General features: G+C 34.9%; 3 protein-coding genes across 4 annotated transcripts; 2 read left to right on the top strand and 1 right to left on the bottom strand.

Annotated features, from left to right (window-relative positions):
* The first annotated feature begins 2,653 nt into the window (after positions 1-2,653).
* LOC112782726 (uncharacterized) lies at positions 2,654-9,341 on the top strand. Its single transcript, XM_025825274.3, has 21 exons — positions 2,654-3,204; positions 3,313-3,445; positions 3,538-3,674; positions 3,769-3,814; positions 4,075-4,287; positions 4,383-4,886; positions 4,991-5,125; positions 5,241-5,456; positions 5,536-5,625; positions 5,703-5,947; positions 6,071-6,159; positions 6,597-6,637; positions 6,953-6,983; positions 7,092-7,214; positions 7,295-7,512; positions 7,585-7,680; positions 7,777-7,889; positions 8,037-8,172; positions 8,303-8,407; positions 8,511-8,864; positions 9,095-9,341. Exons 1-20 carry the CDS (start codon positions 2,930-2,932, stop codon positions 8,709-8,711), a joined length of 3,147 nt encoding a protein of 1,048 aa, XP_025681059.1. The 5' UTR covers positions 2,654-2,929; the 3' UTR covers positions 8,712-8,864; positions 9,095-9,341.
* Positions 9,342-10,733: 1,392 nt separating this feature from the next.
* Positions 10,734-17,753, top strand: LOC112783275 (membralin-like protein At1g60995). Of its 2 annotated transcripts, none has more exons than XM_072230375.1 (14): positions 10,734-11,086; positions 12,380-12,442; positions 12,844-13,269; positions 13,363-13,444; positions 14,064-14,122; positions 14,280-14,374; positions 14,603-14,682; positions 14,813-14,896; positions 15,360-15,476; positions 15,813-15,898; positions 16,015-16,121; positions 16,483-16,574; positions 16,657-16,913; positions 17,074-17,753. In XM_072230375.1, the coding sequence occupies exons 1-14, from the start codon at positions 10,934-10,936 to the stop codon at positions 17,548-17,550; spliced, it is 2,178 nt and encodes a 725-aa protein (XP_072086476.1). In that variant the 5' UTR covers positions 10,734-10,933; the 3' UTR covers positions 17,551-17,753. The 2 variants fall into 2 exon arrangements, with proteins under 2 accessions (XP_072086476.1, XP_025681938.1); XM_025826153.3 differs by having other exon boundaries at positions 16,657-16,733.
* Positions 17,754-18,131: 378 nt separating this feature from the next.
* On the bottom strand, positions 18,132-19,886 carry LOC112784050 (uncharacterized). The gene is made up of 3 exons (XM_025827145.3): positions 19,603-19,886; positions 18,832-19,496; positions 18,132-18,656 (listed from the first exon to the last, which is right to left on the bottom strand). The coding sequence occupies exons 1-3, from the start codon at positions 19,759-19,761 to the stop codon at positions 18,206-18,208; spliced, it is 1,275 nt and encodes a 424-aa protein (XP_025682930.1). The 5' UTR covers positions 19,762-19,886; the 3' UTR covers positions 18,132-18,205.
* Between the last annotated feature and the right edge of the window lie 2,052 nt (positions 19,887-21,938).

Below are 21,938 nucleotides of genomic sequence, written 5' to 3' on the forward strand. Positions count from 1 at the left end.
CCTTCTCATCTCCATACACCACAGCTTTAGCGTCTGCCAAGGCTCTAGAAATTGAATTCCTATTTAACACCAGATCACACTTAGACTTGAAGTAGACAGCTGCCTCACATTGTCTGAAGTTAGGATATTTTCTAACATTCTTCACTAACTTGCTAGTCAACCAGTTCCTATTTGCAGCTCGGTTGGTGGCTTCTCTAGCACATGTGTGGTCGTCATTGAAAGTTTTTATCTACCAACATGTCTCCTCATGATCCTGTGAGGCATATACCACCCACTTGCACTCCTCAGCCTTATAGACAGCCCTGCATCTCACAACATCGTTCTTAATAAATTGAATCCGCCTACCTTCTTGAATTATAAACTCTCTCACTACCTCTCTGAACTCAGACTTTGTATTAAACTTCATCCCCACCTCAAGTTTTAAATCACTGAACCGAATACCATCTATAAATATCAGGAATACATCATCTGGCTTTTCTTCAGAAAATTCATCTTTCGAAGGAGGAGGAGTCTTCATTTCCTCCGAGTGCCAAGAGTTTGCCCCATCAGACTCTGCTCCAGGATCCAAAGCATTGTCTGTGTTTTCATCTCCTGCGACAGGGACTTCTAAGAAACTTAAGTCCACCTCACACTCCTCATCATCCACCACCAATGCATCATTATCGTTAAGAAACTTCCTCTTAGACTTTGCTAGTCCCTCAGCAGGTGCATGCTTCAACCCGGACTCTCTTTTTTTGGTCTCATATTTTTTTCCAACGACATCATCATCACTTGAGCTATCATCTGTCCCAGGATCATATGAACTGTCCTCCATGATGTGTTCATCTTCAGAAGAAGACAACCTTAACACTTGTTTTTTCTTGTCATGTTGCTGTACCTTTCTCACTTTTGAAGCAGACCTTGTGCAATAGGCTTTAGTAGTGATTTTGGGCTTTGGACTTAGTTTGGGCTTGGACACAGAATTCCGATTGGGCTTGGGTTTGGACTTGGAGGCATTCTTCGGATTGGCATTGGTCTTGGAGGATGATGTAGTATTAGATTTCGGATTTGGGTTGGCATTTGAATTGGGTTTAGTTTTTAGGATAACTGGAGGAGTCTTGCTAACAGGCTTTGCAGTAGTAGCTTGGCTAGGATTAGAGTTGGCTGTGGTAGTGGGATTATGTTTTTGGGGTGTTGGGTTATTAGCACCAGGATCTGTTGGTTCTGTGCTCTATGGTGGTGAGGTATTATGCGTTGGTTCATTGTTGTTGGTGAATGGAGTCTCATCAGCAGGGGCAGTGGGTATATTAGTTTTCTTTGGGATCTTGTCTTGTAGGGGTTCATTGTCAGCTTCATCACTAACCTCTCTCAAATCATCATGGTCACCCTCAACATACACCACAATCTCATTTTCGTCAAGAATTTTTGGTGTTGAAACTGCATGCTCAAAGTAAACATCAACCAGCACATCATTCTTTTTACCCATGAAACACATCTCTCTCAACTCATCATCACAATTCAGAGCTCTTAACCCACTATCTAAACTCCTCCCAGGAATATGCCACCAACATTCTCCTATCCTATCATATCTTAGTTCTTTATAATAATTTCTAACCCAAAAAATATCTAAAGTATCTACATCAATGTCACCAACGCATGTCTTCTTATTAGGAGAATATATAGTCATCCCGTTTTCATCTTTCTGAAACTTTTTCCCATGGTGAAACATAATATCTAAGTGCACATCCATCTGCATGATTCAAAAAAATTCTTTTTAGCACCAGTTCCACACAATGAGACCTTTAAGATAGTTTTTATCAACTACATTCATACATGACAGAGATATATATCAAAATAAAACACATTTATCCACCATCGGAACAGAGCAAGAAGACAAACCCCAAAAAAAACAGTGGCAAACAACATCGAAATAAAATCCTAGCCCAAATTCCACTACAAACCTTAGGAAAAAAATAATATACAAAGCAAAAAACTATGATCAACAACCATCAACGCATTCCCAAAAATTTGAAAAAATAAAATTTTCATCTCTTCACTAACCTTGGTAACGGAACAGAAGCTCCTTGTAGCGGCAGAGTACCTCCTCAGACAACTATACAGTGTTCACTCGTGATCCAGCAGTCTCCGGGAATCCTATTGCAGTTACTCGTTCCTATGTTGAGTCACTCATGGAGGAGTTGAAGACGAAGAGTGGAGACAAAAGAGGGAAGCAAATGTTTTGTTTTCCATTGCATACAAACGACGTCGCTCAAAGGGGTTCTTTAGCGCCAAATTAGAAACGACGCCGTTTCCTACTGTCCAGCGTGGCAATATTTGGCCACGTCACTAACGGTGTCAGTCCTCCAGTGACGGAAAATGGGCTAAGGACTAACGTGGTGTATTTTTTCGAATCTGGGAGACTAATTTAGTGCAATCGGGATCTGGAGGACTAAGTTAGTGCAACTCGCCAATCTCAGGAACCAAAATGAGACTTAACTCTGTCATCACGCCATTAATAAAAAATTGGTTAGGGACTAGCGTGGTATATTTTTGCTAATCTCAAGAACATAATTAGTGCAATTAAAATTTTAGGGACAATTTTAGTGCACGACGCGAATCTCAAAATCCATTTGGTGTTTAACTCCATAAAATGACAAGTTCTAAACAAAAGAGAGGGGTTCGGTGAGACAAAGTTCAAACAAAACACAGTAAACATTTGAACTCCAAAGCATATTCTTCCAAAACCCAAAATCTGAAGTGAGTCAACAATAATTCACCGAAAACCAAAAACCCTGTCAACCCAAATATATGAATATAATAAAAAATAAAACCTCTTTACCTCCCTTAGTCCCTTGAACACAAAGCAAAACCCTCAATCACAGCACCGCACACCCTTGACCCTCAGAGCCTCCCATTCTCTCCATCTCTCAATTCTCAGAACCAAAGAGAGATGGCGCAGTCGCTGGAGCTCTTGCTGATTCAATTCCTCATGCCCGACAACGACGCCCGCCGTCAAGCAGAGGACCAAATCAAGCGCCTCGCTAAGGACCCCCAGGTGGTCCCCGCCCTCATTCACCACCTCCGTACCGCCAAGACCCCCAACGTCCGCCAGCTCGCCGCCGTCCTCCTCCGCAAGAAGATCACCGGCCACTGGGCCAAGCTCTCTCCTCAGCTCAAGCAGCTCGTCAAGCAGTCCCTCATCGACAGCATCACCATGGAGCACAGGCATATTTGTTACTCTTCTGTTCAATTCTGTTATTGATAACCGTTATGCAGTTGTAACCGTTTTTTGTTAGTTAGTTAGTTATTGAATATGATCATAGTAATGTGCAGCCCTCCCGTAAGGAAAGCGAGTGCTAATGTAGTGAGCATTGTTGCCAAGTATGCCGTTCCGTCCGGGGAATGGCCGGATTTGTTGCCATTTCTGTTCCAGTGTAGTCAGAGTGCACAGGAAGACCACCGCGAAGTAAGATTTTATGTTACTTTTGTTACATCACATGCATTCCTATTTGATGGACTCGACATCTAACCGAGTGCTATTGATCTTGGGATTCTAAGGTGGCGTTAATTCTCTTCAGCTCATTGACTGAAACAGTTGGGAACGCTTTCCGGCCACATTTTGCTGCTCTTCAAGCTCTTCTACTCAAGTGCCTGCAGGATGAGACTAGCAACCGCGTTAGAGTTGCTGCCCTCAAGTAAGCTAATGTTCATTCCTTGTGTTGTATCTGTTCAAACACTGATTATAGTATCTGTTGTTGCTTATGGAGAGAGCTATGTCTGTTTTGTTAGGGCGGTGGGTTCTTTTCTGGAATTCACTCACGATGGAGATGAAGTGGTGAGTCACTGCTGTTTATGTAATTTAATCTTTTAAAAACAAGGAAAATATATATTTTGATTATAGGGTTGAAGGGTTTGTGCGTTTTGTTAGAATGAAGAATAGGATTTCCAATTCCATATTGGTTTGTAAGTAATGAGTTTGTAACTCGTAAATTTGAGTGGCATATAAGTGAAAACTTAATTTGATGCAATCAACTCCCTGAAATTGTGTATTCTCACTCCTAGTTTTTTTCTGATTTCTTTTCTATATGTGTGCAGATCAAATTTCGGGAATTCATTCCAAGTATCTTGAATGTAGCACGTCAATGCCTAGCTTCAGGAGAAGAAGATGTTGCTATAATTGCTTTCGAAATTTTTGATGAGCTGATAGAATCTCCTGCACCACTTCTTGGAGATTCAGTCAAATCCATAGTGCAGTTCTCCCTTGAGGTTTGTTCGAGTCAAAGTTTGGAGTCTAATACACGTCATCAGGTGGGTCTGAATCATGAAGTATATTTCTAAAGTTTTTTGTACTCCTGTTATTGTAGCTATGTTGCTCACATACTGTAACTTGCTATGTCTAACAGGCAATTCAGATTATTTCATGGCTGGCAAAGTACAAGTCGAACACTTTGAAAAAGCATAAATTGGTCATCCCTATCCTGCAAGTTTTATGCCCTTTGCTTGCTGAATCAACAGATGAAAGTGATGATGATGATCTTGCACCAGATAGAGCTGCTGCAGAAGTTATTGATACAATGGCTTTAAACATTCCAAAGCATGTTTATCCACCAGTTTTTGAATTTTCTTCTGTAAGCAGTCAGAATGCAAACCCAAAGTTTCGAGAAGCATCTGTAACTGCATTAGGTGTGATTTCAGAAGGTTGTTCGGAGCTCATGAAAAGTAAGCTCGAACCTGTTCTCCATATTGTTTTGGGAGCTCTGAGGGATCCGGAACAAATGGTCAGAGGGGCAGCTTCATTTGCTTTGGGTCAATTTGCTGAGCACTTACAGCCTGAAATTGTATCTCATTATGAGAGTGTTCTTCCATGTATTTTAAATTCTCTTGAGGATGCATCTGATGAAGTAAAGGTATGCACTGGGGAAAGGAATGGTTTATCAATAGATTATCTGCTACCACTTAAAAGATTCAAGTCAACTGCAATTTTTTTAGCATTATCTGTAAATTTATGCAGGAAAAGTCATACTATGCTTTGGCTGCATTTTGCGAGAACATGGGTGAGGAAATCCTTCCTTTCCTAGATCCTTTGATGGGAAGATTATTGGCAGCTCTCCAAAACAGTTCCCGTAATTTGCAAGAAACATGCATGGTAAGGGGAACGTTCAGCACTTCAGCATCCTGTAAAGGTTTTCAGGATCATAATGAATTGCTATAGCTTTCTTGGTTTTATTAAAACTCATTATTTTCATGTGGTGTTGTTGCAGTCTGCCATTGGTTCTATTGCTTCTGCTGCAGAGCAGGCTTTCTTTCCTTATGCTGAAAGGGTTTTAGAGCTGATGAAAAATTTCATGGTGTTAACTAATGACGAGGATCTCCGTTGCCGTGCAAGAGCAACAGAATTAGTCGGAATTGTTGCGATGTCCGTTGGCAGAATGAGAATGGAACCAATATTACCTCCCTACATAGAAGCTGCAATTTCAGTAAGTGCCTTTGCACTTAACTCTGTTGCTGACTGTGCTTTTCCCCTCCCCCCTGGATTTATTTTCTCGTTATTTTTAGGGATTTGGGCTTGAGTTTAGTGAACTTCGGGAGTACACGCATGGATTCTTCAGCAATGTTGCTGAGATCTTGGAAGATAGTTTTGCACAGGTTTGTATGGATTAGCATTATATCATTACAATGTCATACTCACTCTTACATAAGTGAAACTTTTTATTGGTAAACAGTATCTTCCTCATGTTGTGCCTCTTGCATTTTCTTCCTGCAATCTTGATGATGGCTCTGCGGTGGATATTGACGAGTGCGACGATGAAATTGCTAATGGATTTGGAGAAGTTTCTTCGGATGATGAAGCTCATGATGAACCAAGAGTTCGAAATATTAGTATTAGAACTGGAGTGTTGGATGAAAAGGCAGCTGCAACCCAAGCCCTTGGCCTGTTTGCGCAGCACACAAAGATTTCTTATGCTCCGTATCCTTTGACTGAATTTCTGAATTATGTTTTGGTTACTCAGTTTACAAATAAAGGAGGGAAAAAAAAAGGGGAAAATCAGCATTGATGGTTAAATTTTTTGAATTCTTAAATCATTTTAAGATATTTGGAGGAGACGCTAAGAATCTTGGACAAACACTCTAGTTATTTCCATGAAGATGTTAGACTACAGGCAATCATTGCTTTAAAACGTAAGTGGAAACTAATCATAATGATCTGTTTTCAAATCGTTTGCTATACCTATTCTTCTGTTTGCTGCTTGTCTTTTTTATTTAATGCATGGTAGGATTCTAGTACTTTCCTTGAGTTATTTTTCTGGTAGATGACACCCAAGATGCATTTTACTGTGTATAATATTATATTACTATTCTAAAAGGTACCAATTAATGTGCCCAAATCTCCCATGATGATTAAATCTATCAATTTAGTCATACAGACATTCCAATACAATGAGGATGAAGTGGAAATGTAATGCACTAATAATATATTTCGCTTGCTAGTTTTAAGGTCATATTTTACATGAATTCTCAAGCTTTAATTGTGCTCGCAAGTACTGCATTGATATATCTCATCAATGAATTCTGATTAAGGTGCATGCACTTCGTTTTTTTTTTTTTTTAAACTGCAGATATTTTAACTGCAGCTCATGCTATCTTCCAAAGCCAAAATGTAAGTCTGATCAGTGCTATTTTCCTTTATCCACTTTTATTCGTTTAGTCATTTTTTGCCAGTCGTATCTTTTGTACCTTCCCTGTAATTTGATATTGGATTCGGGTTTATAACTGTAAGTCTGTAACTGGCAATTAGTGTCTCCATTTTGATTACTCAACATTTAATTTGCTTATCATGATTAATGGTGGAGATTGGATACTACTTGATGAACAGATGAAGAATTGTAGCTTCTCTCTTTTTTTTAAATAGTTGTTCTCTAGATTGATGCCTTTCTTTTACTGCCACCAAAATTGATAGATGCTTACTTTTCAGGATGGTGCTGCAAAAGCAAAAAAACTTCTTGGTAAGAACCTCCACTGGAATAGTAAATCTTTTTGATGTTGTATGGGTTCATGATGATAATCCAGTTCATTTACTCTGTATAGATTAATCAGTCTGATACATTCTACAGATACTGTGATGAATATTTACATCAAAACTATGGTTGAAGATGATGACAAGGAAGTGGTTGCTCAAGCATGCACTAGTGTGGCCGACATCATAAGAGATTTTGGTTTCGCAGCTCTTGAGCCTTGTAAGCATAAATTTACATGATCTATCATTTGAACTCATCTTTCTGAGATCATGCTAACGATAGATTTTCTCCAACACCAGACTTGCCCCAGCTTGTTGAAGCAACTTCATTGTTGCTTCGAGAGGAATCTGCTTGTCAGCAGATAGAGTCAGACAGTGAAATTGATGATGATGATGCTTCACATGACGAAGTGCTTATGGATGCTGTATCTGATCTTCTCCCTGCATTTGCAAAGTCTATGGGTGCTCAATTTGCTCCCATCTTTGCACAGCTATTTGAACCTTTAATGAAATTTGCAGTAAGTCGGTGCCCCATAAGTCTCACAATTAGGAACAAATCACAAAACTTACATCCTCACTTTGAAATGCAGAAAGCTTCCCGTCCCCCTCAAGATAGGACCATGGTTGTTGCCTGCCTTGCTGAAGTTGCTCAGAACATGGGTTCTCCAATTGCGGCCTACGTTGATGTATTTTTTGTTCTCTTTAATTTTTATTTTTTGCAGTTATGCGATTCCATTGACTATGTTATCATTGATATGTAAAATGTGATGCATTTTTCTCAGAGAGTGATGCCATTGGTACTCAAAGAACTAGCATCATCTGACGCAACGAATAGAAGGAATGCTGCATTTTGTGTTGGAGAATTGTGCAAAAATGGTGACGACTTGGCTTTAAGGTATCCTTTCGCATGCTACCTATGTGATAACTGTACATGATTATATATGCCAGTCAATATATGCTTCTTTAGAGGTTAAATCATGTCCACGTATACCTTGCATTTTATTTTTACCTTGATTCAGTGTTTTCCTTAATCGAATACCAGATACTATGACAATATATTACGTGGACTTCATCCCTTGTTTGGGGAGTCCGAGCCTGATGATGCAGTGAGGGATAATGCAGCTGGTGCTGTGGCAAGGATGATTATGGTACACCCTGAATCTGTTCCACTGAATCAGGTAAGTTCTTGCTCTATTATGTCATTATGCAACTTGGTTTTCTTTTCTGCAATCAAATATTTTAACGTGTAAATTGCATCTCTACCCTTTATTTTTTCAGTTTAATAATTCTGTGAATGCTTTTTTACAGGTTCTTCCTGTTTTCTTGAGAGTTCTTCCTTTAAAGGAAGACCGTGAAGAGTCTATGGCTGTCTATAGTTGTGTCTCCACTCTTGTATTCTCATCCAATCCTCAGGTAATCCCCCCCCCCCCCCCCCCCGGGTCCCGTCTTTTGTTTTCTTCAATGGATAATATACACTAATACCAAACTCTGTTTATCCATTTTAATTGAAATGCAGATCCTCTCCCTAGTCCCTGAGCTAGTTAATCTCTCAGCTCAAGTGGTGGCATCCCCTGATGAGACATCTGAAGTTAAAACCCTAGTGGGCAGAACGTTCTCTCATCTACTTTCATTATATGGGCAACAAATGCAGCCCATTCTGAGCAATCTCTCACCTGCACATGCGAACGCATTATCTGCATTTGCCCCAAGAAGTTGATATAGTACAGACACAGAAAATTTAAACATTTTTGTTTGGTTTTTTCCCCGTTATGTACCAAGTATGTTTACAACGAAATTGAAATGGCTTGTTATGAAATGAAATTGGAGCTGTGTGGCTATGGTGCTGGCCAAAGATCATTGCCTTTGCCAGGTATGTTTGCCTTTTCAGAAATGTTACTAATACGGTAGTACCAAATGGTTCTCTTTAAACTGTTATATTCATTGCCCTGGTAAACACTAAACAAATCTTTTACCCCTGTGATCTTCTTGCAAAAGCGTTCTTTTGATCAATGCTTGTAACCTTTTTAAATTATGCCTCTTGTTTTCTTTTATAGTGCCAACAATTTTATGCTTACCTTTGATGGTTTTTACTTCTTGCAGGCTGCCGTTGCTCGTTTTTCCAGTGCCTTCTTCAGTTTTTCTTTTGGAGACACTGTTTTCTTCTCTTTCTTTTTCAAAATTTTCTTGTGTTCTTATGTATTTAATTATTTATTCATTTACTTGTATCTGTATTATGAAATTTTGGTTGTGTTTATTTCAGTGGTTTGGAGGGGTGACTTTTGTCTCAGCTTTATGTACCGAACTTTCTTCAAAAGTATATGTGATAATATTATTCAGTTTTGTGCAATGCTAGTATTATGTCCTTATCTGTATCTTGAATCTATAATATCACTGTACTTGAAAATACAATAAATAAATGGCTGAAAATCTCTTTTCTAAATTACATCTGGTCAAAACCACAGGATTCTTAATAATTTACTCTTAAGTTGTGACTATTACTTAGAGTCTTCCTCGAAATATTATTTAGTACATTTTTATAACCAAAAAAAATTAACTCCTCAAATTATATAAATCAGCATTTAACGTTAGAAATGGACTTATGATTTTATAAAACATTCTACTCATATTTGAGCCTTGGAGTATGTTCGGGGGAGTTAATATTTTATTTGGTCCTTAAAATTTGAGGTTGAATTTAATTTGACTTAAAATTTGAATTGATTTAAATTGGACTTCGAAATTTATAATTGTAATTTGCATTAATTTTTGAATTGATTTTGTTAACGATGTGTTGATTTGATACATTAACTTGTTGTAATTTAGATTTTTCAAATTCTATGTAATTGAGATTTATTAGAACTTTTGAGAAGTCCTAAATTTTTCAAATTAAATTTGTTGTTGTCATCTTTATGAGGATGTTGGAGAACAAATCAAGTTTATAAGAAGTCTAGTAGATAAATTATTATTGTAAATTTTGGAGTCTAAGTTGAATTAATTATCTTTTTACGAATCCATTTAAGTTCGACCTCAAATTTCATAGATTAAATTGAATATTAACTATTTCAGTATTTTGGGAACACTCTAAATAACATTTTTGAAAAAAAAAACAAAAAAGTAGTATCTAGAAAAAACTGTTTGGAAAAAAGGTAAAAAAGTCTATAATCGAAATATTCATATGCAAAAATAATATTTTAAAACTTATAATTATAAACAAAAGTTTATTATTTTGAAATTATAATGGTTTTGTCAATTTGCTTTCAACTATCAAATATTAAATAATTATTTTATATTCTTTTTTAATTATATTACTTAAAATAATTTTTTTCATAAGTTTTAAATATAAATTATAATAGGCTATTTTAAAATTACATTTCAACTAAACTATTTAAATATAAATTAATTGTCACGTAACTGATTATTCAAAAAATATTATATAAATAAAAATTACTAAAATAAGTTTAACTTTTTAGCCGTCTAAACACATCCTTACTTATTTGGTATTTGATGATTTTACATATATAATTGATAATTGACAAATGAACAAGAATAATTATAAAATACCAGAATTAAATTTAATCAAAATTTATAAAGTAATCGACCGGTTTAATTTTTTAATAATTCTAATTTTCAGAGGATAAAACATACTTAATTAAAATTAATTAATTGTACTTAAATAATTAACTAATTAGTGCCGGGACAGCAGAGTGGCAGTACATAACTGATAAGGGAAAAAGAGAAAGAAAAAATGTTAATTAATTAATTAATTAATTTGAAAAAGTATTTATTTTGCTTGTGTTTGTAAATTAATTAACTGTAATCGCACTCCTCGTTGAAAACGTGATGATCGTATAAATAAAGCGAAACCAATCTTCAGAACTTCGGAAACTTGGATTTTTCCATCACTTTTTCTCGGGAAAATCTTCTTGTTTTTCATTGCAAGAGATGGATCCAGAGCAGACCTTCATACGCGTGCAGGAGAGGTTTTCGCAGATGTTGACCCCAAAACTCAGAGTTGCTTTAGAGTATATGTATCTTGTTATTGCCATCACCTTGTTCTGTATTCTCGTTGTTATGCACGCCAATTACGTTCAGCAGGTCTATATCTTTTCTTTTCCTTCTTCCACTTTTAACTTTATCGTTAGGGCTTGTTAGAATTTGATGTTTTGTTCCGATTTAGATTTTTCTGTTATGCCTGAAACTCAGTTGATTTCTGATGGATTTTCAATGTCTGTTTGAATATGCATCAAATTAAATGATAGAATCTCGGAAGTGAAACAAGAAAATCTGTGTTAGAGTAATGAACTATGCTTATCTGCTAGATGATCATGACTCTAAATGCTACAGTTCAGTGGGTAGAATTTTAAATCTCTCTAAACATAAATGTATATCTGAATTTGTGTGCAATTTCTAGTCATAACTGAATTCCCAGCAAAGCCTGTGGTGCTCCGTTGCTTGTTGGTTTGTTACGTTATACCTATGCTTGAGAGAACCTGTATAATATCGGTAACAATAGAAAAGTAGGAGCTGAAGGGGCATATTTTCACTTTTACATGGATATAATCCAATGTCTAATACAAAATGTGACTGTGGCTGGGGAAATCAAGCGCAGCTTCTTGTTCCCAGCCCATCCCATGTTTTGAGTAAGTGTGGGAGTGAGATGAGAACAGCCAGAATCAGAGGAGGGTGACTTGGTAGCATTTATTTTGTGTAGAATTAATTTTCCTCGGTGCATTGGCAATCTATTTTAAGTCAAAACTTGCCAAATCTGTCAAGCCACTATTGAGCTCAATTTTGCGAAACCACCTTTGAAGCATGCATAATTTAAAACAAGCACAAAGTGGTGATTGGTGTAATAATAAGTTCATTATAGAATCCCCCTTAAAACTCAATATTGGAACTACGATTAAATACTTATAATGGACAATAGCACTGAGAAAATTTGGTATGATGTTTCTTACACCGAGAGTTGGATTAGCGAAGTGCCAAGCAATCACTTGTGTTGAATACCATTTCAAACCTCTAGTATCATTTGACTCTTATATTTCTGTCTTTCTCTTACTTCTCTAAACTTGCTTCTTGTCTCATTTTCGTCATTATTCATGAGATTTCTTCAGCATTGAGCTATTCATTCTTGGGGTTGCATTTGTCTTCCTACATTTTACATGTCCAAATTACATTGCATTATTATTCTTGACATTTAACCATTGAGGTCATAAAGCCATATATGCCCGGGGTTTTAGTGTTCGGTTACCCAAGAATCAAGGTGGTTCGAGTTTTTTCTTTTTTTTATCCTCCATAGTTAATTGCTTGTGTTAGATCAAATTCATTTTTTTTTAAATTATTTATTTATGGTTTCTTATAAGTATATACTTCTTCCTCTTTGTGAAGCCCGGTTGTTCAAGTGAGCTATCTGGAGTCGACACAACAGAAGCCCAACTAATTCTGATTAAGGTACATATATTTTTTCCAATTCTCATAATACATATTCAAATATCTACTTTTAGCAGTTTTTCTCTACGAACCAAACTTTGTGAAATTGATAATGTCTCACATCTTACTTTAGTTATCTCCTAAAGATTTTTATTTATCAAAAACTCTTCTTTTTCTTGTATTTAATTCCCACTTTCTTTGTATAGCTCCAATTGCCTACTTTAAGGTTTAGCTAATTTTTTATAGATATAGAACTATTTATCAACATAAGCTTTTGGGACAGGTGCTAACTTTTCATAACAATATTTGTAGTGCTAACTTTCTTTGTATAGCTAATTTTTCATAACAATATTTGTGATATAATCTATGTTCTTTTTGCTATCTTGCTGCATGTATGACACACTTTTAAATAATCATTGTAGATAACCAGTGCTGGCTTTTGGTCGCATGTTGATTCTGAATCAAGCAAAATAGATTCTGCTGGAATGGATGTTGCAAAAGATAAAATAGAGGTTGCTAATGTCAATGGAGATGAACTGACATTTTTGGCTTCAAAGTTTTGGTGGAATTGGATTGGTTCAGGTGCTAGGAGGGGAAAATTGGTGTTTAGGTTTTGGAAGACAGATACTCATCAAGCTGAAACCTCTACAAGTAGCCAAAATTCTAGGCCAGTGATTGAAGAAACTGTCATAAAAAATGATAAAGAGGAGCATAGAAATAGTTTTACTTTGTCAGCCAAAGAGACCCTAAAAGCCGCTATTACACATTTTGGCAGAAAGTGGTACAGGCGGATCTCCTTTATTTGGAGACACACAGTGCAGATAATTAGAAATTTCCAGAAGCTGTGGGTAAGCTGAAGTATTCCTAGCCATGATTTTTCATATAGAGAAAATGATAGACTTCATTCAAATCTCTGCTTAACTTCAAATTCTCAAGTGCAGGATATTGCTGGTATACGCCTAAATCTTGATATTCCCAAATGGATGCATATCCTTCATTTGGAGAAGTTTAACAGTAATGCAGGTAATTACAGTTTTTTACACTTTATTTGAGACTAAAATGCAGAGAAAAAGGCAGTTTCAAACACATATTAGGGAATCCACGTCCCGTATTGTTAGGGTTTACATTTTCGTTCTCCAAAAATCATGTGATTTGCGAGTTTTCTATGTGTGTAGACGTCTCCTCCCCACACCGCGCAAAAAAAAAAAAAAGGGGTTTTCAATGAATGTTTTTATTCTCAAAAAAGGTAGAGAAATGGTTAAATGTTATTTAAATAATTTAACAAAAACAAATCCAACAGGTTAACCTAGATGCAGATAGCTTTCATGCTTATAATTTTCCTCACTTGGTCAAATTTACATGTTATTAATGGTTGCTTTGTGCATATGATACAGATGGGTTCATTCCAAACTCTAGTTGCATTAGCAAGACTTACAAAAAAAACACAAGATTTTTCCAAACTTTACTGTTATTGGATTAAATACATAACAGGTGTAATATGAATTAGATATTGAATCTTCGAGCCTTTGCATTAGGAGATGTCCTAAATTACTGAATTTATGATTTTCTCCCTTTCTGTTCTTTTCAGTCACATTCCGTCATGTTATTTTCTTTTTTCAGTATGTTATGTTTTCAATTTCAGTGCAATGGCTTACAAAGGCGAGCAAATCTGAACCTACATATTTGTACACTACGGAAAAGGTATATTATAATTGTTCTTAACGTTGAGTTTTACTATGAACTTTCTGCTAGAGAGTACATGGTTTTGATATCTATGGGTGGGTTCTGTAGTTTGTTGAAGCTACATATAGACTGCACATCATTATTGTTTGTCATGTGATGTTATTCTGTTCTTCAGGGTTATTTCTTGTTACCTGAAAGTGCAAAGTTCCGTCATAATGTACGAACTGTCAATGTTAGCATATCAGCTTGGCACTCATGCTTTGGAAATAGGTAAAGACATTAACATGGCTATCAGGGTTGGGTTGGGTCAAGAAAGGATACATTATTTTCATTCTTAACTCCTTACTTTCATGTGGTTTTACTACTGAGAGTTGTAAACCTTACTGCTAATAGGAAATTTTTTCCCAGCATCATGATGAGATACAGTGTTATTTATATATGCTGCTCAGACTTGATCTTATTTTTATATTTTATATTGAATTTCTTTCTCATTACTAGGTGGCAGCAACTACTCATAAACAGATTTGTTGGATATGATACAATTTTAATCAACAGTTTATTAAGTTCTCCTGGCCAAGGTAAACTGTCTGCTCTCTGGATAAACTAATTGACAAAATTTCCATTAACCTCAAGTATCTGTCACCCACATTTTTTCTTGAACCATAAGCATTTAATTATTTCTTGAATATTTTTGGAACTTAACCACAGGTTATCTGTATAACTACCAAACAAAAGAATTCTATAACCTTAGCTATGCACAAGAACCTCCAGAAGGCCCAGCTAGGTTTGGAGGTTTGTTGATTTACTCTGCTATTTACTTTGTTGAGAACCTCTTGTTTAGAAATGTTGTATTTTGCAGTCCCTACTTTAACTAATGGATATCTTCTATTTGCCTACTGATATCCTGTAGGTTGTAGAGGAACTTGGCATGAAATTCATATTCAACTCTAGATTTCAGATTTCAATGGTCCAATATTTGTTATACTTTAAATGATTTGACAATAAGTGATTACCATTAATAGCCTAGCTCTCTATTTGAGTATTGGGGCAAAAAAGTCTTAAAAATCTTCTAGAGTAGAATGTGCAGTCTCTTCAAAAGACCATCATCAATTGGCTGGAATCCCATCCCCCCCCCCCCCCCGAAAAAAAAAAAACAAAGACTACATCTAGAAATCCTCTACCTTTTTCAGTTTATAATTAATTAACTACTGTTTGCTGTTGGCTTGTAACTTATAAATCATTTTTGTCGATGCAGACTACCTAGTAACAAAATGCGGTGTGCTTATGATGTCCTTGTTTGTATTTTTTACTACCACAATGTCTGTATCATTTACATTGAGAGAAACACAGACTCGAATGCTGAAGTTTACAGGTAGGCATTATTTATTTTCATTGTGGAAAATTAGTTTTGTGACACCTGCATGTATTCATCTATCTTGTTATTCAGCCATTTCCCCCATTGATACTTGCTTTTCTAAATTCACCTAAAATGTGAGGCAATCAGGATTGTACAAGACTGCTATCACCTTGCAATTGGGATGTTTATTCAGAAGGTTTTTTGTCAACTATGTTTTCTGGATTAAGTGTGCTAACCATAAGAACAGCTTCATTTGAGCTTTGGCACTATCTAATGTCATAGTAGTTCATGGTGTTGTGCACATTGGAAGAGACTCCCTTTTGACATCTTCTAGTCTTTGGCTCTTTGCAGTGCAGCTTCAACACCATGCTCGGCATCGCCTTCCGACATTTCAGTTGATCTTTGTACATGTAATTGAATCACTGGTTTTTGTTCCTGTAAGCACTCGTTTTAACTGATAAACAATATTTGTCTGAATGCTCAGTTGTGCAATTTCATTTTAGTCTTGGCCATGCTGATAGTTTTCTTTTTTTTCTTTTGGTTATTTCTTCAGATTATGATTGGTATTCTGTTCTTTCTCTTTGAGTTTTATGACGACCAGCTGCTTGCCTTCATGGTCTTGATTCTTGTCTGGTTGTGCGAACTCTTTACTCTCATTAGGTATATCTATCTCGTATGGTCTTGGGTTTAGACAATCACTGTTTTGATTTTTGCTTTTGACTATATTGGATAACTGTTTCGTTTTGAGGCTTAGTCTGAATGTTCTTGGCCAAATAGGGAATTGTAATAAGGAGCTACTACTTTTGTTTAATAAATATATTGGCCATAATTATAGATTCTTTTGACTGGTGTTCATATGAAGTTTCATACTTTCATCAATTAATTGAATCCTTATGACAATTGTCCTTATTCAATTGTTGAAATGACGAATAGTCCTGCCTGTTGCATTTTTCTTAAACATACGTGTGATTAAGCAAGTGTTTGGCTGACTTCTGATATGGTTTTGCTATCTTACATGCAGTGTCCGAACGCCAATTTCAATGAAGTTCTTCCCTCGCTTCTTTTTGCTGTATTTTCTGGTCTTTCACATATATTTCTTCTCTTATTCATATGGTAATGTTTGTAATGCTTTATTTTTCTCGGTGCAATTTAATTAATATTATCTGGAAATAATTTTTTTTAAAAAAAATTCCAGGTTTTTCATATTTGGCTCTATCTACTACAGCAGCTTTTATGCAACATCTTATCTTGTACTTTTGGAATCGTTTTGAGGTAAGAAATGATAAATGTTGGCGTGTTACAACTTTACAAGTCCTGAGTAAAGGGCCCAGTGTCATTGAGGCATTGGAGATTGGACCCTCCTTAGGTTCTTCACTTATCATGGTAATGGTATCATTGACATGTTTAATCCTAAATGAGGACCTGAAGAAGGGGATAGGAAATAAGGGCCAAGTGAGTTCTGTAATTTACAAGTGATCAGAAGAATTCTTTTTATTATTAGGAGAAGAAATATAACTCTCAGATCTCAATAAAAGTTTTAAACATTTCTCTGTACATTTAATTGTTTGTCATATTTACGTAATTGAAGTGTAACTCATACTATGTTTATTAGGTACCGGCATTGCAAAGATTCATGCAAAATCGACGGTCACATCAACAAGACTTTCACATTACCTCATCTACTATTCTTGCGTCAACCTTGCACATCACAAGATTGAACACAAGAAACCAAGGAGTAACTAACACAGATTCAAATTCAGGGGTAGGGTTCAGGCCGGGCTTTGATCCATCGGCGCCTCAGAACAGTGCAGGAGTTGCTGAGCCTCCACGACGACCAGAAAACAATCAAGACACCGTAGCCAACCCCGTGCAGATTCCTGGGCAAGCTGACATTCGACAAGCAGAAGGCGGTCCGAACCCCGGTTCCATGAATTCATTCAGTTCTATGTTATTATGGATCTTAGGGGGTGCTTCATCTGAGGGTCTCAACTCGTTTTTTTCAATGTTCAGAGATGTTAGAGACCAAGGACAAGTTTTTGCTGAAACTCCTCACGATGAAAACCGTGAGAATCAGGATAATGACAGATAGTGGTAGAATATTAGATTTTGATCATAAGTACTTGTTAATACTTAATATAGGAATATTGTACGGCATATCATATAGGTGACTGAACTTTCTCTCTCTTTGGTCCAAATGAAAATAAAACTAACGAAAAAAAAATGTGTATATAATGTATATGTATATTCTTTATAGCTTTTTTTTTCTTTCATAAATATTGAAGGTTTGATGTCTATTCTGTCTTCCTCAAAGCTAATAAGCTATAGGCTGATGGAATTGTTCCCCAAAAAAGATAAAGAACTTATAAAGTAGGAGGAAAAAGATTCTCTAAAATAAGGAAAATTTGTAAAATAATAAAATAAAAATTAATTATCATTTTCATTCAAGAATAATTAGATTTTTTATTTATTTTACCAACTTTTTTATTTTACGAGCTGAATGCAGAATAAAATGAAATTTACAGTGAAGTCTAGTAAGATACTCATAAAACAGTGGTTAATTGATTATAGGTATTATATACACAAATATATGTAATTATCAGCTATTTTCTATGGAGAAATAATCCAATGCCAACATTGTGCATGAATTGTATATCTATCATTACCAGAAAATTTGTGTCTTTAACTGATAGCAAATGCATTCATATATGCATACAAAATATACAAATGTACAACTATGGTCATCATTAGCAACAATTTTCTAAGATTCTAAAAGCTTCTTGGCGTTGTTCATCACTCAATTCTTTGGGGAAGTCAACTAGAAACTTGACATGGAGGTCACCTCTTTTCCCATCGTTTTTAATGGTTGGCATGCCTTGACCTTCAATAACCTTCACATATCCAGGGTATACAACAGTATTTTCAAATGACAAAGTCAACTTCTCCCCTCCTAATACAGGAATTGGTAAAGAGCACCCTGTGAGTGCATCTACTAGAGGAATCTCAATACATATTTCCAAGTCATTATTGCCTTCTCTTCTAAACAAATTGTGTTTCTTTTCTTCAATTATGAACACTATATCAGCAGGGAGGTATCCAGGTTTCTCATCACCCTTTCCCTCAAATTTTATCTTTGTTCCTTTTCTCCATCCTGGCTTCACTTCAATCTTTAAAATCTCAATCTCTTGGACCATTACCCTGTTGCAAAATTAGTTAATAAGTAATATTATTCTAATTATCGAAGAGAAATATTTTGTATACTCATTGTGTCTCTATGCGAATCGCACATCTCATTCGAATAAGTACATATAACACAACTTAAAATTAAATGCTTAGTGTAAGATCATGACATGATAGATTAAGAAAAACATACCCGGGATGTTTGATAACATCTCTGGTAACTTTAATCTTTTTGGTGCATCCAAAGCACAAGTCCTCAAGTGAGCATTCTATGATCTTCTCAACTTCTGGTGGTTTCCTTCTAACTGTTGTCTGTGAAAATAAGATAGGTGTTGTCAATCTACGGCTCAGATTGCTTGACACCGACACTTCAGGAACATGTTCAGAATCCCCAGGAATCCACATTCCCATATCATTGATTATAGAAGATGCACCATGACGATGAGATCCTGCATGGTATATCAACTCTGGCCCTGATATTTCCAATTTGCTATTGCTCCTTAATAATGGACCTGATGTGGTTCCTCTTCTGCTCAAGATCCTCTTTAGAGGATTTGAACTAATTTCTGGTAACACATTATTATCATTATTTTTAATACTACTACTACTATTATTATTGTTATTATTATTATCATCGTTTTCATTGATGTTCTTGTTGGGGCTAGAACTTCTTGATAGGGAGGTCGGCGTTGGCGTGGTGCAACGCCGGCTTCCAATTCTAAAGAGGGACTTTGTTTGTGGTGTTGGTGTCTTGGATCTTCTGCTTGCTACCCTTGACAAAAATTTTGGACTCCAAATATCTTCATCCACTCTTTTTTTATCATCATTCTCCACAAATCTTTGGTGTGCTGTTATCCCCTGCAAATATATAATTAACAAAAATCAAGATTATTTATCTCAATAAATCATATAAATACATGATTCCAAAACCTGATAAAGGCTTAGATTATATTATTTATTATACCTCATCTTCTTTCTTGTCGTGGTGCTTTTTGGATACAAGGGATTTGTAGGCCTTGCTCATTTCTTTGATGGATTTAGATTTTGATTTTGGCATCTTATTAGAGAAAGAGAAAAGGTGAAAATCAAATGCTTGTGAGTCCGTAGTTTGGTGCCTTCCCATACGTATACGTATACGTATAATTATGTGTAGAGAGAAAGAGAGAAGGGGTATGTAGGAAACAATAACAGAAAGGTGAAAGAAGGAATGAAGCCATTGAACGAAACATTTGTGTTCTGTTCATGGTATGTTACATGGATTTTGCACTATATTTAGGTGCAGTAACAATATCTAAATCCAAACACTACATTTTTGCTAAACTTGTAACTATAATAATCTTGAATTCGTTGGAAATATAAAGTAGCCGTTGGATATAACTAGGTAGCCAATAACTCCAAATTGATATTTTCATTTTATTTAGAGAAGTTTTATTCTCAATGTAATAAGATTTTATTAAAAGAAAAATGTTAGGGAGTTAATATTTTTGTCAATATTAGCCAATACTTTGAGTCAATATTTTATTTTTATATTATTAAGATTTAAGATAAAATGTTTAGGAATTAAAATTTAGTATAAAAATATCTTTGTTAGTGTGTAAAAATGATAAATTTTACTGATTATATAGCATAATTCTTTATTAAAATTAGGAGCGATATTAATAGTATCTATTTCTTAATAATATGATAAAATTAATATAAAAACAAGAAAAAAAAGTATGTATTTACTTATTGTTTTGCTTAATTAATAATGATATATTTTGACAATTCTTTAACTTCAAAATCTAATTTTAGGAGCAGAAATCACTCTTTTCTATAAGCTATCAACTAAAAATAAAAGTATATCAACAGCAAAATTTCAAAAAATTTTATCGCAATAAATTGTATTATCTTATAAAATTTTTTGAAATTAAAAATTAGCATTAAAAAAACAAACGATAAATGGTATTATTTAATAAAAAGTCTTCTGAAACTTTTGAAAAATAAATATCATATAGCTAGGCTCATATGTCCAAACTTTTATGACGTATGACACATGCAATATGTTGATGAAAAATGATGTGTTAAACATCTGCAGAGCCTTGTGATTTTGAATGATCTGATCCTAATTCTGCCTCATCTGGAACTGTAGCAATCTCACTGCCTCTGCTCGTAACCTGCTTCATGTAATCAATCCCACACGCATTACACAAAGTCTGCACATAATTAAATAATTAATATGAAATTTCATTTCTAGAATACAAGGACATATACTATTTATACGGACATTTTATTGAGGTGTGGTGTCGAACATATTTTAGATATAATACATTTTAAATATGACATCTATTAATATTCATCTAAACACACGTGGATATGTTTAAATATTATCATATGTTAGATATGTATTTTTAAAATAAATTTAAAAATAATATATATTATTATTTATTAAAATAAAAATTATTTTAAATACTTTATTTAATTAAATTAAGATATTTAAAATAATTAAAAAATTAATTTATATTTTAATATCAATAAAATTTTAAAATATTATTAATAAAAAATTTTAAATATTTTTATTTAATGAAAACAAAATAAATACACTAAAAATTATATTTATAATAAAAAAATTTTAATTTATAAATTTAATATATATCTTATAAAATTTTAAAATTTATCTGTGTGCGTATTTAGCGTTGTATTGTATCCTGTATGTATCTGTGAATCATAGAATATATATATATATATAATGTTATAAATATTATATTATTATATTATAGTATGCACCGTGCAGATGAGTGACGACCTTATATCCGAGAGGGCCCCTTGCGCCACACTGGAGATCTTGTTGTCTTGCAATAATAATTTGTGCAGTATCTATTCCGATCATCACTATGCAGAATCACTCCTCTTTCATGCCGCCGGTTGCGACGGCGCCGGCCACCGAGCATGCTGCTTGCACTGCCATCTGAACCAAGGCTGCAGATAGAGGCCACGAAGCATCTCTTGCCGCCACTTGGATCGGGAAGAGTGTTAATGAGAGCTGTTGATGAACAACGTTCATTATTCTTCAACTCTTCCTTGTTGCTTGCTGATTTCTTCAACTCTAATTCTCCAATTTTTGGATTATCCATACTTAGATCTTAAAAATGCAATCAATCAGATTGGAATACATTTTTAAAAATCAAATTAAAGGGCTATAATTTGATAATATATCATGAAAAATGTTTATTTCTAAGTTAAAAATACAATCAAATTAAAAAAGCTAACTTAATTTAATATTAAAATAAATAAATATAAAATCAATACGAAATATAGTTATAA

The sequence above is a fragment of the Arachis hypogaea genome, chromosome 20, assembly GCF_003086295.3.
Source record: "Arachis hypogaea cultivar Tifrunner chromosome 20, arahy.Tifrunner.gnm2.J5K5, whole genome shotgun sequence".
Classification (NCBI taxonomy): Eukaryota; Viridiplantae; Streptophyta; class Magnoliopsida; order Fabales; family Fabaceae; genus Arachis; species Arachis hypogaea.

Bases quoted from the DNA above. Each gene is read 5' to 3' on its own strand.
- LOC112782726 (XM_025825274.3), top strand. From the start codon at position 2,930: ATGGCGCAGTCGCTGGAGCTCTTGCTGATTCAATTCCTCATGCCCGAC. The intron at 6,984-7,091 runs GTAAGAACCTCC...TACATTCTACAG, and splicing joins AAAAGCAAAAAAACTTCTTG to ATACTGTGATGAATATTTAC. The intron at 7,890-8,036 runs GTATCCTTTCGC...ATCGAATACCAG, and splicing joins GGTGACGACTTGGCTTTAAG to ATACTATGACAATATATTAC.
- LOC112783275 (XM_072230375.1), top strand. From the start codon at position 10,934: ATGGATCCAGAGCAGACCTTCATACGCGTGCAGGAGAGGTTTTCGCAG. The intron at 14,897-15,359 runs GTTTGTTGATTT...TTGTCGATGCAG, and splicing joins AGGCCCAGCTAGGTTTGGAG to ACTACCTAGTAACAAAATGC. The intron at 16,914-17,073 runs GTGAGTTCTGTA...TATGTTTATTAG, and splicing joins GGATAGGAAATAAGGGCCAA to GTACCGGCATTGCAAAGATT.
- LOC112784050 (XM_025827145.3), bottom strand. From the start codon at position 19,761: ATGGGAAGGCACCAAACTACGGACTCACAAGCATTTGATTTTCACCTT. The intron at 19,497-19,602 runs GTATAATAAATA...ATATATTTGCAG, and splicing joins ACGACAAGAAAGAAGATGAG to GGGATAACAGCACACCAAAG. The intron at 18,657-18,831 runs GTATGTTTTTCT...ATTTTGCAACAG, and splicing joins GATGTTATCAAACATCCCGG to GGTAATGGTCCAAGAGATTG.